We start from the raw sequence: 18,150 nt of genomic DNA, 5'->3' as shown, positions 1-18,150 counted from the left end.
TAATGAACGTGAATCATATGGTCAAGTCTACACTACAGGTGGACGGTAAACTCCGCTTTGCTGCTGGAGTTTGTGGAGTTTTGCCCACTCCACGAGCGTAAAGCACAGAGTTCAGCAAGAACTCTACCAACCTGACACATGGCGGAGTCTTTCTTGCTCGCCGCTCACCAACATTAAGTTGTCAAGCATGAGTGGGAAAAAACGAGTGCTAAGCCGCCTCCCGGTGAAATTTCTCAATGCGGGCAGTTGCGGCAGGTCACTACCGCTCGCGTTGAGAAAGAGGACGCTCATGTTGTGAAAGCTGCCACTCGAGTAGAAAACCTATTGGTTGTAGAAAAGTTCACAATATTCATTGAAGGTACAGTGGAAACACTTGATAGACTTAGCTGTTGTCTAGTGTGACCACAATGAGAGACTGCTCATCAGCAATGAAACTGAGACGTACCATGCAAACCAGTGGCCCTTTAAAGAGATCATTTGTTCTACTATCATCTAATAACGTTGGGCCCGAATCACAGAACTAACTTAAGACAAAATCCTAAACTTACTACTTTTGGTATTCACAGAAGTTAGGATGTTGTCTTAAGTTTGTCTTAAGACAGACTTAAGACAGACTTAAGACAAAATTCTAACTTAAGTCAGTCTTAAGTCTGACTTAAGACAAACTTAAGACAAAATCCTAACTTCTGTGAATACTAAAAGTAGTACCTTTAGGATTTTGTCTTAAGTTAGTTCTGTGAATCAGGCCCGTTGTTATTGTCCATCTAAGTGCATCCATTTCTTGCCCACCTGTTCCACAGTGAGGCCCTCAATTGTGAAGACGATTTCTGTTAATAACAGTGCTTCATTTGAGCCGTTGGTGTCCGGTGCTAAGCACAGGCACTTAATCATCAACACTGGCGCTTTTCACAAGCAGCAGTTAAGGACACATTCATTTATGGTAGACACAGGGAGATTACGTGATTTGCCCAAAATCACAGGATGTTGAGCCGACGCCGTGACTCGAACCTGGTTACCCAGCTCCAAAGTCAGCAGCTCTGGCCAGTATGCCACATCCTCTCCCCACTTTCATGATTCTGTTTTAGGCGGCACTAACAGGAGAAATGGGCAGGTGCAAGCTGCCTCTTGACGAGAGCCCCAGCACTTATTGTTTTACAAATTAACCACTGGTTAAAAATTGTGTTAAAAGTAAAATAAGTGAATTTTTGTTTGTTTTGCCCTTTTTGTTCTTTCCAGCAAAATGGTAATAACACATTACAAATGCCTTAATACCCAATCATTGTGTGGTAAATCCGTGCCTCTGAGCACCAACAACAAAAATCTGGTGAAAACTTGTACCTTTACATGCAGAAATTGCTCTTTTATGTATTTTTTTTGTCATTTATTGGTACATTGACAGTTATATAGTGATCACATGTGTCAAATTTCAGAAACAAGTATAGCATAGAAAGTTTCATGATGGCTACATGAGACATTCCCTCTATTTTATATACCCATTTTATTGATTTCGCATTTTTACATATATATTTTCATACCTATGTAAGTAGGATGATATTTTACAATACAAATGACAACATAACCATGGTGAGAAACACATGCAACGCTGTGGCTCTACCACGCAGGAAATGTTCACTTAGCGCAAAGTCGCTACTTACAAGTTGACATCGGCACCTTGTTCGATTAGGTACTTCACACATTCCACAGCCCGCGGTCCACCCTTTTTGCTCAGCGCTAGATGAATGGGTCGCCATCCTGCCTTGCTCCTTTGGTTCACGTCAGCCTTGTAGTAGCGAACTAAGAGTTGTAAACATTGGAGCCTTCCATGAAGAGCGGCTAGATGAACCGCTGTGAATCCCTTTTTGGAGTAAGGTGAAACAAAACTGAGATTCATTAGATGGTTATCAGTTATGTTTATTCATGTATTTACCTATCAGAGCCAAGTGCCAGACGCAAATAACTAAACTGTAATGTCATCAACTCACCACTGTGTGTCACTAGACTAAAACTGCCTCAAGCAAGTGATAATATCACTCACCTTTAAACTTTATCCACTATTTTTTACAAGGTAAGTTTGTTTTCTCTTAAAGATCTTTTACTATGATGATTTTAAAAGTTGTTTATACCCTTTTAATCGTGATGATTTTAACGGTACCCGTGATGTGTGGGCATGTCTATATTGGAAAAATATCATGCATATGCTATCTTATCACATTTTGACTGTTTTGTGAATTTTCCTTCACTCTTTCCTATCTCTTTTTATATTCAACATAGTCTCTGCCCCTTTGCTGTCATCTAGTGTGCCCACCCCATTAATCACAACCCTACCGGTGTGACCCATAAGGTCATATTAGGAAATGTATGTTGTCAGCAGGGACCTATAGACCTTTTGTGTGTACATATCACTTTGCAGTCCACCTTGCATGCCCTGGCATCATTGAGAACATGTCACCTGTCAGCCTAGGCAGGCTTGTGAGCCTCTGTTTCAAGGCCAGTAGTCCAAACATCATTCCTTCATTTAACACCATCTGTCAGAATCATCTCTCTGAGTCCCAGATGCAGTTTTTCTGTTGTCAGGTTTTCTATGTGTGTGCATAATTTTACAATGCGCAAACCTTGCTACAAAAGTATAGAGCGCTATACAAAGACAAAGGTGTGGGTACAGATAAGGAACCATACACGACAAGGTGTGGGTACAGATAAGGAACCATACACGACAAGGTGTGGGTACAGATAAGGAACCATACACGACAAGGTGTGGGTACAGATAAGGAACCATACACGACAAGGCGTGGGTACGGATAAGGAACCATACACGACAAGGTGTGGGTACGGATAAGGAACCATACACGACAAGGCGTGGGTACGGATAAGGAACCATACACGACAAGGTGTGGGTACAGATAAGGAACCATACACGACAAGGTGTGGGTACAGATAAGGAACCATACACGACAAGGTGTGGGTACAGATAAGGAACCATACACGACAAGGTGTGGGTACAGATAAGGAACCATACACGACAAGGCGTGGGTACGGATAAGGAACCATACACGACAAGGCGTGGGTACGGATAAGAAACCATGCACAAATGCAACAGCTTCTTCAAGTGAGTCTGAGTTGGAGCATTTGATGTTGTCAAAGTAGGTATGTATGGATGTATGCTACCAAATCTGCTTTTATATAATACAAAGTAATGGAAAGCTATGCAAAGGTGGAGGGAGAGGTTTATGCACGTACCTGTACTCATTAATTATTTTCTGTGCATCTGAAATGCATCTTGATCGCCTGTCAGGCAATGCAAGTAAGTCTCCAAAAACATTTGTGGAGCATGAGCCTAGCTACAATGAAGTGGAGTACTCTACAATGGTGGGAATGTACATTTGCGACTATGGGTGTATCATGACCGTTTCTATGAGTCCAACACCCAGGTTGTGATCTCAGGATGGATCTGATAGCATAATGTCTGACTGTATTGCCTTGGTGGGAGAGGTTTTGAGCATGGGTTCTACGACAATGTGTTCAGCATTTGGTTAAGCAAGTGAGCCTGGGAGAAACGCTGGGGCATGTTTACAATATTTTGGCATAGGGCAGAGCCACAAGCCTAGCTGCACTGCCCTACATCTAAAGAAAAGGGCAGGAATGCGCTGCATCTACAAGATATGGTGCATTCCTGTCCTTTCTGCCGGGCCAGCGCAAATGGTACAAAGGTGTCTGTGTTGTTGGCAGGATTGTTTTTGTGCAGGAAGTGACAGGAGTTGATTTCCTCCTTCTATTTATGCTGCAAAATGCAATGCATGTGGGCAGAGGAAAAAAATGTAAACATTTCTCCTTGTTACACCTGCTTTGGGAAGGCATTAGTTCTGGCACTGCCCCTGATTTATGCAATGTTGTAAATCTGGGGCAGTGTCAAAAACCATGGATGTTGAGTGGGAACACCCACAGCATCACCCATGGAATGCCCCTTCCACGCAGAGTAAGGCATTGCCTTACTCCATATTTACAAGGCCAGGAAAAGCCACGCAAGGGGGCTTTCCGAGGCCTTGTAAATGTGGGCCAGACGCTCCAGCGGCATAAGAGTGCAGCTGGAGCATTGTAAATATGCCCCTCTGTGTTGTTGCCATTCATTGGAGGGTTATCTATTCAACTGCAAGCTGCAGTATGTGACTGAGCATCAAGCTACGGATGGGCTCTACGTCTTACTTGCTCATCATAGTCTTAACCATTAAAATGGGTTCCACTTCCAAGACCGGAAACCTCGGTAGAAGAGATGCTGGCATTCTAGCCCCCGCCATCTCACCCGGGGTGCTACAAGGAGTAAGAGCCCCCATAATCCACCTACTTGTTCCTGTCTTCAAATGAAACACTTGAGACTTTAGTAACAGATCCCCACTTCCCCTGCCAGGCTCTGCTGCATGGAAGTGCCTACCCCAGTGACTTTAAATTAATCTGTCCTCCTGTGTGTATTTCTATAGCTGGACGGGCTGAGGTGCAACTTGGGGATAACAAGGTTTGGCATAAGGTAGCTCCTGTGCTCTTTGTACCAGAGCTGAAGGAAGGAAGCAGGAAAGTGATAGCATTGATCCTGGCACAAAAGATTCCTAAAGTTCCTCAAAACAGTATTCGCTAGATGGTCAGGCTCCAAAGCGTCTGGCCTTATCAGCTTCGATTGTTGAGAGGGCAAAGCTGCAGCAAAAGTGGCTCCGAAGACTGTGTAGGAGCCATAAGTCAATCTTGGAAACACTGGTCTGCACTTCAGAAATGGGGTGAAGACATGACTCCACTCTGTCTGTTTTCTCCTGGAGAGGTCCTGGCAGAGACTTTCCTGGGCAAAGCACCATGTGTTATGAGCCACCAGTAAGGTTCCTCCAGGACCATGAGAATGGCAGAGGAAGCCCTGAAGGGCCGATTACTTAAATCTGTTTCAATTTCCACTATCCAGGCCCCCTCCTCTCTCTTTGGTGCCCTCTACCAATAACTCCTATAAGTCTTAAATGCACTACAATCTCACCCTGCAAGCCCTTGGGGATGACAGGCCTGAATCCCCGACAATGGCATACACTTTTCTTGTGGCTATAAACCTGTCCTGGTGTCTATTCGAACTGTTCATGTCAACCCAGCCAGATACATTGATTTTCAAAGCTGGTTCATCTTGCATTCGATCAATATTCCACCTAATTTTTGTATGTCTTAGTAGCTGATGCTTCCATTGTTTTCTACCTCTACAGTCAGAGGATGAAAGTTCCATGCATTCACTGGACATCTGTTATGGTCTATCTGGACCAATCATGAATCTTTTGAAAGTATATCACTGACTCTCGGTCATTAGGCAGTGTCTGAGAACATCATCTAGCTTCATTAGCAGAGGAGCTACATCTTACACCCTGGCTGATGGTCCAAGTGTCTGGTATTCAGAATCATTCAACTCAGTTTGGTTTGCAAATTCTCCTTCCAGATAGCCCAGGTGGAAGTGAAGGGGGGTCCTACCTTGTTTCTAGCACCGCAGAAATTCATGGGTGCTAAAATCCCAGCATCCTTTCTACTACAATTTCCTCTTGTGGAAGTGGTACCCACCCCAAAACTAAGGACTGTGGCGAGAAAGAGCTACTGGTAGAACTATCCTGACATTAGAATACACAATCAGAAGAAGTGCTTTGTGATGAAGGGTGATTGATTTTGCAAGGCTGTCTAAGACACAAGAATAGGGTTTGCTGAGTCAATAAACCATTTCAAAATTTTGCGAAACAAGGCAGTAATAAAGTTTTGGTCTACTAGTGACCACCAGGCATAGATACAAACTGCATCTGACAAGTGAGAATTAACTAGGATAAACTTGCAAATCACTGTGAACTGCTTGCACCAACCTGGCTGCATCAAGTAAGGGCACACCGTTGTTCCCCGTGTTCTGTTATAATGTGCTCAAGGAAGACTGGGTTGTTATCTGCTAAAGACAGTCAAATTGTCCGTACCTGGGTTGAAATAGTTTACTTGTGAGCACAGATGTACTGAACATTAAAGAAATTGTGGTATGTTTGTAATGTGCGCTTAGCCAAAAAGGTAGTGGAGCACTGTACAGGGTCAGAGGTAAGCATGCAATCAATCAGTTGTATGAAAGGCAGCTGGTTATTGGATTGCTACTGAATTATGAGCTAGTGTTCTTTAAAGAAGTGAGTCTTCAACTCTTTCCTAAATTGGAGCAGCTTCGGGGCGGTCCTTATGGATACAGGGATGTTGCTCCAAATCCTGGGTGCATCAGTCCAAAAGGCCTGCTGGCTTGTTTTTTTCTTTTTTACTTTTCTAAGTCTCAATTCTGATGCTTGGTTGGATGTGTCCATGGCTGGTGTCCAGAGCCATCAAGGATGGTGAGCTTGTCTGAAAGATACGCGGAGATGCTGGTCATGATGACTTTCTAAATCATGATCTGGTTTTGAAGATGGTATAGGCCGACAAGGGGAGTCAATGGAGATCCATCATGCGGGTGATTTATCCAAACCTCGATGAGACGTGCTACAGCGTGCTGGATGTCCTTACTGTTTCTAAAGTATAAGTGCTGATTAGACATTTAAGTTATTACAACTTTATAGCCTGCTGCCCAGGCTTGTTAATGGCCCTGCACCCGAGATATAACCCTGAGCCGCAAACATCGCCTATAGCAAGGATGAGAGTCTTTATCAACTAGTATAGCCCGAGGCAGAAGGATTATCATGCTATTAGAACATTCCACTGCGTGGAGGTATAATGTTCTAAATTAAAAAGGGAAAAGCATAAAGACAAGCATTGGAATGTTGTAATTAAAGGTCCGTACCAGCCATTATTGGCCCATAGCCACTCCATTGACTTCAAAGGAGCTCCCAACATTCCAATGTTCTAATTAACCAATATTATGCAAGATGGATGGTATTCCAAGGTAATTATTTACCATGGTCAAGTCAGAGCGCCAGAGGCAAATCCAAGGTCCCTACTTCATCCTGGTCAATAGCTACCTGGGAGTATCCTCTTCCTCGGGTAATATTGCTGTTGTAAATCAGATCCTTGAAATTTGGTATGAATTTCACAAAATTGTTAGATGTGTGTTTTTCATGGAAGTAGGTTACAAGATGCATATCTGATGGGCTTTTTTGGTGGTATGGTGGTGTGTGTGCCTGGTGGAAGCGTTCATGACGGCTGGTGGTGTGTGGGCCTGGTTGAAGCGCGTACTGATGGCTGGTAGTGTGTGTGCCTGGTGAAAGCGTGCACTGACGGCTGGTGGTGTGTGCCTGGTGGAAGCGTGCACTGACGGCTGGTGGTGTGTGCCTGGTGGAAGCGTGCACTGACGGCTGGTGGTGTGTGTGCCTGGTGGAAGTGTGCACTGACGGCTGGTGGTGTATGTGTGCCTGGTGGAAGCGTGCACTGACGGCTGGTGGTGTGTGTGCCTGGTGGAAGTGTGCACTGACGGCTGGTGGTGTATGTGTGCCTGGTGAAAGCGTGCACTGACTGCTGGTGGTGTGTGTACCTGGTTGAAGCGTGTACTGACAGCTGGTGGTGTGTGTGCCTGGTGGAAGTGTGCACTGACGGCTGGTGGTGTGTGTGCCTGGTGGAAGCGTGCACTGACAGCTGGTGGTGTGTGTGCCTGGTGGAAGCGTGCACTGACGGCTGGTGGTGTGTGTGCCTGGTGAAAGCGTGCACTGACGGCTGGTGGTGTGTGTGCCTGGTGGAAGCGTGCACTGATGGCTGGTGGTGTGGAGCATTCCACTGCGTGGAGGTAAAATGTTCTAAATTAAAAAGGGAAAAGCATAAAGACAAGCATTGGAATGTTGTAATTAAAGGTCCGTACCAGCCATTATTGGCCCATAGCCACTCCATTGACTTCAAAGGAGCTCCCAACATTCCAATGTTCTAATTAACCAATATTATGCAAGATGGATGGTATTCCAAGGTAATTATTTACCATGGTCAAGTCAGAGCGCCAGAGGCAAATCCAAGGTTCCTACTTCATCCTGGTCAATAGCTACCTGGAAGTATCCTCTTCCTCGGGTAATATTGCTGTTGTAAATCAGATCCTTGAAATTTGGTATGAATTTCACAAAATTGTTAGACGTGTGTTTTTCATGGAAGTAGGTTACAAGATGCATATCTGATGGGCTTTTTTGGTGGTATGGTGGTGTGTGTGCCTGGTGGAAGCGTGCACTGACGGCTGGTGGTGTGTGGGCCTGGTTGAAGCGTGTACTGACGGCTGGTAGTGTGTGTGCCTGGTGAAAGCGTGCACTGACGGCTGGTGGTGTGTGCCTGGTGGAAGCGTGCACTGACGGCTGGTGGTGTGTGTGCCTGGTGGAAGTGTGCACTGACGGCTGGTGGTGTATGTGTGCCTGGTGAAAGCGTGCACTGACGGCTGGTGGTGTTTGTGCCTGGTGGAAGCGTGCACTGACGGCTGATGGTGTGTGTGCCTGGTGGAAGCGTGCACTGACGACTGGTGGTGTGTGTACCTGATTGAAGCGTGTACTGACAGCTGGTAGTGTGTGTGCCTGGTAGAAGCGTGCACTGACGGCTGGTGGTGTGTGTGCCTGGTGAAAGCGTGCACTGACAGCTGGTGGTGTGTGTGCCTGGTGGAAGCGTGCACTGACGGCTGGTGGTGTGTGTGCCTGGTGAAAGCGTGCACTGACGGCTGGTGGTGTGTGTGCCTGGTGGAAGCGTGCACTGATGGCTGGTGGTGTGGAATATTCCACTGCGTGGAGGTAAAATGTTCTAAATTAAAAAGGGAAAAGCATAAAGACAAGCATTGGAATGTTGTAATTAAAGGTCCGTACCAGCCATTATTGGCCCATAGCCACTCCATTGACTTCAAAGGAGCTCCCAACATTCCAATGTTCTAATTAACCAATATTATGCAAGATGGATGGTATTCCAAGGTAATTATTTACCATGGTCAAGTCAGAGCGCCAGAGGCAAATCCAAGGTTCCTACTTCATCCTGGTCAATAGCTACCTGGAAGTATCCTCTTCCTCGGGTAATATTGCTGTTGTAAATCAGATCCTTGAAATTTGGTATGAATTTCACAAAATTGTTAGACGTGTGTTTTTCATGGAAGTAGGTTATAAGATGCATATCTGATGGGCTTTTTTGGTGGTATGGTGGTGTGTGTGCCTGGTGGAAGCGTGCACTGACAACTGGTGGTGTGTGGGCCTGGTTGAAGCGTGTACTGACGGCTGGTAGTGTGTGTGCCTGGTGAAAGCGTGCACTGACGGCTGGTGGTGTGTGCCTGGTGGAAGCGTGCACTGACGGCTGGTGGTGTGTGTGCCTGGTGGAAGGGTGCACTGACGGCTGGTGGTGGATGTGTGCCTGGTGAAAGCGTGCACTGATGGCTGGTGGTGTGTGTGCCTGGTGGAAGCGTGCACTGACGGCTGATGGTGTGTGTGCCTGGTGGAAGCGTGCACTGACGGCTGGTGGTGTGTGTACCTGATGATTGAAGCGTGTACTGACAGCTGGTAGTGTGTGTGCCTGGTAGAAGCGTGCACTGACGGCTGGTGGTGTGTGTGCCTGGTGAAAGCGTACACTGACGGCTGGTGGTGTGTGTGCCTGGTGGAAGCGTGCACTGATGGCTGGTGGTGTGTGTGCCTGGTGGAAGTGTGCACTGACGGCTGGTGGTGTGTGTGCCTGGTGGAAGCGTGCACTGACAGCTGGTGGTGTGTGTGCCTGGTGGAAGCGTGCACTGACGGCTGGTGGTGTGTGTGCCTGGTGAAAGCGTGCACTGACGACTGATGGTGTGTGTGCCTGGTGGAAGCGTGCACTGACGGCTAGTGGTGTGTGTGCCTGGTGAAAGCAGGAGCATTCACTATGATAGAAGACACAAATGAAACTGACGAAGAGGGAGGGGGGTGAAGGGAGGCGGAAGTGGGAGCAGAGGAGCATGATTCACAGTTAGAAGACACAAATGAAGCTGACCAGGAGGGAGGGGGAAAAGAGAGGGGGGTAGTGCAAGCAGAGGAGCCTGATTACAGCAATAAAAAACACAGATGGCAGCTGTGCACGTGCACGAGCTCGTGAATGCAAGCTGTAGGCCAGCAAAAGCCTCTGGTGGCACTTTTGAAAGCCACTTACTAATTGTCTCGTAGAGACAGCGCATGCACTGTCTCAGGCGAGACCTAGAAATGACGCAAAAGTGACGCAAGGGCCTTGTAAACAAGCCCCTATGGAACTAACATTCTATAACCAAGGTAAGACTGGGGCTTTCCATTACGGCATTTTGTCGTAATAGGAACTGCTGGATTTAAAGCTTTTCCTGTGGATGAGGTTGATGTGATGACCATTGAGGTGTTAATGCAAATATGAAACCTGCTGTTTAAAATTAATGAGAAGGGAAATACAAGTTTTAGTCCTGAGAGGCATGGTAGATTTTAAAGGGGCTACACATAGGTACAGAGACTCTACTTAAGTACAGCAAACCCTTTCCATATCTATTTACTCTGACTGCCCACCTTCTCTCTCTTGCTTATTACCTACCTGATTTTAAAACAGTAAACACTGAAGGTTTTTTAATCTTCCCTTTAAATATATATGAGTAGATTGTTTTAGAGGAGTCGAAGCTATTCAGATTTCATATTTAAAATGAAAATATTTGTGCTCTAATCCGAAGTGAGACTCCGTAATGGAGTTACTATTTGAACATTTGTTTAAATATTTTCCCACGTCCTCTTTTTAGTAGTTACATCTATCTCCATGCAATGGCCCAAGCTTCAAAACCATAATTATAGAGACTTAAATGCATGGAAATGATAATCACACATTCACAAATATATATGATAAAATGTTGCTCTGCGTCCCTTATAAACAATTGCTTTTAAGGTTAATTCCTTCAAACGTATTTCCAAATAAGTAACATAAATCAAACAGAGAGATGGGGCTGTTGTTTTGAAACAGAGTGAAAACTGTAATGAACTACACACTGTAGGAAGGTAGATCCCTGACTATGGTTGCCCCCAACTTTTTGCCTGGTGTTTTGCTGGTTTTCTGACTTAGTTGACCTGAGGCCCTGCTATTCAGGACCCCAGGCCCACTGCTCTCTCTGTTAAAATGGATTCCATGTACCCTAGGTACATATCCAATTGGATACTGAGTCACCTTATCAGTCCCTGTACAGTATACCTTAGTTATCCAGGGCATAGGTGTACCCAGGGCCTACCAGGGGCTGAAGCATGTATTATGCCACCCCTGGCTGGCCCTCCAAAACTGACACAACTTGCTGCTTGACAGCTGGGGGCAAGGTGGTGTAATCACCCCTGCTCTAGATATAGTATACCTATATCTAAACCTAAAATGGGCACACAGATCTCCTATCAGTCACTCCTATGGCAGGCCTTAACAATCCTGAAGGCAGAGTGCTTGGAATCGTGTGAGATGGTGCTCTGGCATGAGCTGAGCCTGTCTGCGGCTTTCGGGATCTATCCCTTAGCCGTTTCCATGATAGCGTCAGACCATATACTCTTAAGTGCCTTATAACCCTCGCGGTTATGGTAACTTTGGTCTGACATTATCTAAACATGTTGTGTAAGGTGTCATACGCTTTGGAATACTACCCCCTCGCCAGTTCTGGCGACGGGGGTAGCATTCCACCCCTCTAGTGGGAGAAGACATGTTGGTAGCCTGTAACCCCGGTTAAAGTTGAACATAGCCTCAGCTCCACAAGATGGATGCTGCCACCGAGACACAAGTCTGCCCTCCTGCTGCTGGGAGTCCTCCCAGCGCGGGAGGCTTGGACAAAGGGTTTCCTGTCAGGGGCGGTGCCAGCACCATCCCAGACAGGGTTTTGTGTATCCCAGGTAGGCAGGGCTATAGAGGAAGGTGACTGCAAGTGGCACCCCGGTGCTCACTGTGCATATGCCGGCTCAAACCAGTTCCTGGGGCACATCAGCCCCTGAGCTGGGGAGAGACCGGACAAAGGAGAGGGGTGTAACCACCCCCCTCCTAGTCCCACCCATAGGGCAGGACTTAGTCGCGTGCCAGCCCCTTTTCTCAGGATAAAGGTAGGAGCAGGCCCCCTTCCAAATCAGATCATATTTGAATCCTGAAACTACTTTCTACGAAAGGAACTCAAGACTTCTTCCTAAGATTTCTCCCTTGTGACTAAGGAGTAGTCACCCTGCACCCGCAGGCACCATCCAAGCATCGCGGTTTGCTGTAAGTCTCTCCTCTGGATAAAGACTGCCCAGCTCGACGAGAACCGGCTTCCCTGGCACCTCTGACCTCTACCTACATCATCAGCCCAGCTGAGATTCGTGGGTGTGACGAGACCTCGAGGGACCGGCCATCTTCAAGACTGCACGACGCTTGCCCAGCACGACCACCGAGGGATCCTTGAGTGAGTGCTTTGGGGTTTGAGAAGCCCCAACCCTGAGCAGCTCCAGCACCGAAGTCCAGCCCTCCAGCATCCACGAGATCTGCGTGGGGCCCTTCTGCTCTTTGCTGCTCACCGCGTTGTCCAGGACACTTGCCCGTTGGCTAGTGGCCCTTCTGACGACGAACCACGACGACAACACCGCTGGTCTGGTTGCTCCAGGCTGGCCCTTGCTCCCCTCCAACAGAGGAGCACCCTGGTCCCTCCTGGTCCACTCCAGACGCCATTTTGAGTCCACCGCGTGGGCTTGCATTTGCCAAGAGTTGTTGCCCCAATCCTGGGTCCAGCGACGTCGACAGCAGATACCACCGTAGGACAGCTCGCACCTCCATCCTGGTCGCCGACAACGCCTCCTGGTCCGAGAGACTGCAGAGCCCAGCGTCGCCCACTCACCTGGTCGAGGTGACTTCGCCCGGTGCCATCCTGGTGCCCACCTAATCACTGGCTAGTGATTCAGGACTTGGTCCCCTCTGCTTACAGGTCTCCATCTTCATCGATCCAGGCTTGGATCACATCGAACTTCATCACTGGTTGCCTGCCAGCAACTTCTTCTTTCAGGCTCCATAGACTGCAACGAGGATTCCCGACGTCTTTTCAGACCTATGCAGCCGCAGCCCCTGGGCTAGGTAACCTAAGCATTTCGGTGCTCCAGCATAGCTTAACTATCTAAGTGTCCAGATCCTTTTTCGTTTCAGCTCTACCTAGTCGGATTCGTCCGATAACACTAACTTTGCATTTACTAGCCTCCATAGACTTTGTTCCGCATCCCGCGTGAGAGTGCACACTCTGCACCCGATCTCCCTAGGCCTCCTGCTCGTAATCTAAAGGTTCAGTAGTCTAGTCCTAGCGATCCCAAAGCCTCTGAGAATAGTTACTTACCTGCTAGTAATTCGCATTCCACTTTTGTAGTATATGGTTTTTCGTGCCCCTCGGGCATTTGTGTAAATTGTGCAACTTAAAGTGTTTTCTTAAGAGTTTTGTATTGTGCTTCGCTCCCTGACTCATAAAGAGTTCAGGGTAGTACTGTTATAAATAAATATACTTTATTTTTCATAACAACTTGTGTCGTGTTCAAGGGGTAAATGTGATGGTAAAACAGCTGGCTTAACACGCCCTCTAGAGTTTAGCCTAAAGACTGCACGTGTCCATGCTACTAGGATAGCTGGTCTATCAGGTTGACTTACAACCAATCATCAATAAGGGTTGTTTGGACTGATACATAGTGATCACTAGAATAGTGAGCACTGCATATCAGGCCAACTTCTCACATAAATATCTAATACAAATAAATAAAATGCAGCGTTTTTGGGGACTCACTTTTTGCGGCAGAGTTAGGAAATATTTACAAGCACATATTCAGCCTTCTGCAAGGGAAAGTGAATGACTAAAGTTTTCTTCACCAGCCTGTGTCTTGCCATGCAGGCGCATTCTGTGGTCTTGTTGAACATTTTGTTTGCGGTCTGGGGAAGATGGCGTAGTGATATGCGGATTGATACTGTAATGAGGCTTGTTTTAGGTATCCGCCAAGAGTAAAAGCCAAAATGTAAATTCTTGGGAAGTCAGTGACCTCACGGTAGTACCCGACCCCTGGGGTACGGGAGATATCAGGCAATACCTGTAAAAAGACCGCCCTCTACCTCTGAGGGCCCAGTTTTATAAGAAGGCGCATGACACATTCTATATACAAACACTCATGGTTTGAGGTCACCTGGTTAGGAGTACAGCTGCTTCTGAAAAGGGGGGGCGCCCTCCCTTCCCCCGACCTGTCGATGGTGGGGCGTGTCGCCTGGCGATGACGCGCGCGGCGCGCCCCACCACCGATAGGCCGAAGCCTCCCCCGTGACCCGGAAGCAGCTGGAGAGCTTCTGGGGCATGGGGGCGGGTAGTCTGGGGGGCGGGTCAGCAGGGCCGGGGACCCCCCAGCAGGACAGGCGCATAAGAGGGCCGGGGAGCGAGCGGAGCGCCCTCTTTGCCTCCGACTCGCTCCCCGCAGACCTCGCTGCCCCACGCTTGGGGCTTCTAATTTACCCACCCACCATCCCCAAAAGCAGGCTACTAGACAGGAATAGTGGCGTTAGGCCTTGTTTGCCAGTTGGACATGATTGAAGTAGATAGGCTGATTTGTGTACGTAGGCCTTTTGTCCCACGTTTAGCTGTGAATATTGTGTTTAATGTTGCTGTTGTTCAATTATGGTTTGTATACCTAGGCCTTTTTCCCGTTTTCTAGCTGTGACCGTTTGCCAATAAAATGTAATTTTGCGTATGTTTAGGCCTTTTTCCCATTAGTACAGCATGCACAGGTACTATTTGTTTTAGTTGAGTGTAGTTGTCCTTTAGTGATGTTTTCTTTCTAGGTTCATCGTCGTATTTATTAGGGTGGGTCATGCGGTAAGGTCATGATCGGTGAGCAGCAATTTAAGGTCCTAAGGGGGGGCGTCACCATCCACGGAGGGGACGGCCCAGGGGGAGGGGCCACTGGTCCCTCCTAGAACTTCAGGGGCAGGTATATCCGCTAGCTGCTAAAAATGCGGGGGAGGGAGTCACGCTTTCCTTAGGCCACTAGCCACCCCGCACATACACCATGTCGTCAACTTATGACGCAGAGTGTAAGGGCCCTCCTTTATGGTTAAATGGAGTTCAGGATGCCGACGGGGTAGGCGGTCCCCGATCGCGCATGCGCACCTTTAGCTAAGGGCGTGGTTTGTAGGACTTGACACCGGTTAGCGACCTTGCCGTCAGGGCCCAAAATGTTAGAATGCAAAATTCAGCTAGGATGTTAGATTCGGATAGGAAACACGCTGTATTAGACTTTTGTTAAGGTTAGCCTTCAATACTTGTCTTCAATACTGTAAATCTAATGTCTGCAATTTTGTTATTCTAACATAATGATGTCTTGTTGATATTCATAATTTTATTGTTTTGTATAATAAATACGGCCGGGGGGTTCCTGACCCCCCCGCCTTCCAAAGACAATTTGCCTATGTCAATCTTCAAGGTGAGGTGTGGTAAGCTGAGAGGGGCGGGTAGCCAGTCACGGACCATGTACGAATAATTGTGTCTGTAAAACAGATTTAGCAGCCAAGAAAAAATGTTGGGAGTTGAGGAAGAGAGAAAGAGGGGCTAGGAAAGCTTTGAAATGTTTGGAAAGAGATGGAGAAAGCATTTAGGAGAAAAGCCAGGATTACCTGATGTTTTGTTAGAAAGGGAAGAATTGAGAACCCTTTGAGGAGTTAGGAAGTAAGAACTGTGTGTACTTTAAAAAAAATAGTTTTAAAAGAATGTATTTATGTTATTGTATTATAACATTCAGTACAGTAGAAATGTTGTACCATTGAAATTTTCTAACACCATAGCCATCTTTCCACATGTGTTGTACAACAGCAGTAATTTCGTACAAATGGACCACTGATTGTCAAACATCACATTCGAAGCCCCCTAGAGCTGCTGAGGGCTGTACAAAGGACTCACATATTTGTCCGCCTTGATCTGGTCGTCGGTGATTTTCAAGCTGAGCTGCAGACCCGGCAGGTTCCCGACGGCGGCCGCCAGCAGCTGGTCTCTCTCCAGGTGCTTCTTGCTGCTGGTACCTCCAGCGCTTGCCTGAGGGGCAGGTGACGTCATTCTGAGGAGAGTGGAAGCAGGAAGAGAATGTCCATGAGTGAATCTGCCCTGGACCTTGTGAAAGTGGATCACAAGGACCTTCCAGCTCCCTGGATCCTCACCCTCAAATCTTCCCACCTCCTTTACAGCTTTGACTTACAGACTCTTGTAAATTATGGCATTTAATAAACAACAGGCTTTGGCAAAGCCAATAGGTTTTGGCTCTAAAAGGCGTGTCTTTTTTTTGCCAAGTGCTTGCAAACAAATGCATCAAAACGCATGCGCACACATGGCTGGCAACTTTGCAAAGGGTTTTCTTATTTTTTTTAAAAACCCATTGTAAGATGGCTGCTGATACATTTGCATGAGGTGCTTAATTTGTAAAAAAAATAAAGTGCCAGGGCCCTTCTCGGAAGGCCACTGCAGCCTTCATACCCTGCCAACGCTGCCAATGGCAGTACCAATATAGCACCGAACTATCGCACTCTGACAAGTGAGACAATTCAGACTATTTCAGGCCCCTCAAAGCTAGAATAATATAATGGCATGCGAGGCTGGTATTATCATTTTCAATGTATATTGACTTAATAAACACAGTTTCTGTGGTCATCTCAAAATTATAAAGACATCGCCACCATGTGGTGGACTGAGCCCGTGATGACAATTAAGTGCTGGTGCTGAGCACCGGAGAGCACTGGCACAAAGTAAGCACTGCTTGCATACGTTGTGACACATGTGCACGTGAGCATTGTGAACTGTGCACGGACATGCATCATGGCGCATGGCTGCCCTTTTAAATTTATCATTCTAACATGGCGAATATCAATGTTAGAACGGTTAGTTAACATGTACACAAATTACTAGAACGTTCATGCAAAGCACAAAATGGGATGTGAGCAGCCCTGTGGCACCTTGCAGCTGCCTGGCACTCGTCACAAAAAAAAAACAAGCATTTGCAATGCATAAGGTCTCGCATTAGGAAAGTTTGAGCTATTGGTATTGTAAATGACACATTTTTTATTTATGTTTTGTTTTTGAAAATAGCAAAAATAATAGCTTTGTCATTTACAATGCCAATAGTTATAACTTGTGACACCTATAGCATTTGTAATGCAATATGTGTTGTATTCACGTGACTTAGATGTATTGATATTACAAATAACAATGGCTTTGAATTTTTTTAATAATTAATACTTAAATAAAAGTTATTGTAATTTATAATAGCAATAGCTTAAACTTTTGTAAATAACTTTTGTGAAGAATATGTTCAGTGTATTTTATTGTGACGAAAATCCAAGAACAGAAGTGAAATACTAACCTCTTTTTGTGACATTTGTAATAAAGCTTGAAACATTGAGAGATCATATTTGACCCAGTTGTTGTTGAATGGTTGCACAGATTGATGCTGTGGTGGCGCTGAGTGATGTTGTGGTGGCGACTAGTGATGCTGTGGCATTCAATGATCCCGTGGTAGCGCATAGTGATGTTGTTGTGCCCCTTAGTGATGCTGTGGTGGTGCTGAGTGATGCTGTGGTGATGCGATAGATAGAGTGAGTGGGATAGATAGATAGAGTGAGGGCGATAGATAGATAGAGGGAGGGCGATAGATAGGAGTGAGGGCGATAGATAGCTAGACAGCTAGATAGAGTGATGGCGATCAGTATCTAAATAAATAGATAGAATGAGGGCGATAGATAGATAGATAGATAGAGTGAGGGCGATAGGTAGATAGATAGACAGAGTGAGGGCGATAGATAGAGTGAGGGTGTTGGATAGAGTGAGGGTGTTAGATAGAGTGAGGGTGTTAGATAGAGTGAGGGTGTTAGATAGAGTGAGGGTGTTAGATAGAGTGAGGGTGTTAGATAGATCGATAGATAGATAGATAGATAGATTGATAGAGGGAGATGGATAGAGTGAGGGCAATAGCAAGATAGAGTGAGGGCGATAGATAGAGTGAGGGCGATAGATAGAGTGAGGGCGATAGATAGAGTGAGGGCGATAGATAGAGTGAGGGCGATAGATAGAGTGAGGGCGATAGATAGAGTAGGCCCGTAAGATAGAGTGAGGGCGATAGATAGAGTGAGGGCGATAGATAGAGTGAGGGTGTTAGATAGATCGATAGATAGATAGATAGATAGATAGATAGATAGATAGATAGATAGATAGATAGATAGATAGATAGATAG

General features: G+C 46.4%; 1 protein-coding gene across 1 annotated transcript in view; it reads right to left on the bottom strand.

Annotated features, from left to right (window-relative positions):
- Positions 1–18,150, bottom strand: part of ANKRD53 (ankyrin repeat domain 53) — an 86,463-nt gene that overhangs the window by 58,326 nt on the left and 9,987 nt on the right. The window contains exons 2-3 of the mRNA XM_078677194.1: positions 15,833–15,986; positions 1,656–1,855 (exon numbers count right to left, since the gene is read on the bottom strand). Of these exons, the coding sequence (XP_078533320.1) occupies positions 1,656–1,855; positions 15,833–15,985 (353 nt within the window). The 5' untranslated portion in view covers position 15,986. The remainder of the gene's footprint in view (positions 1–1,655; positions 1,856–15,832; positions 15,987–18,150) is intronic.

This window comes from Lissotriton helveticus, chromosome 2_1, assembly GCF_964261635.1.
Source record: "Lissotriton helveticus chromosome 2_1, aLisHel1.1, whole genome shotgun sequence".
In the NCBI taxonomy this organism is placed as follows: Eukaryota; Metazoa; Chordata; class Amphibia; order Caudata; family Salamandridae; genus Lissotriton; species Lissotriton helveticus.
The sequence above is the reverse complement of the archived record's forward strand: the minus strand, read 5'-3'. Positions and strand labels throughout refer to the sequence as shown.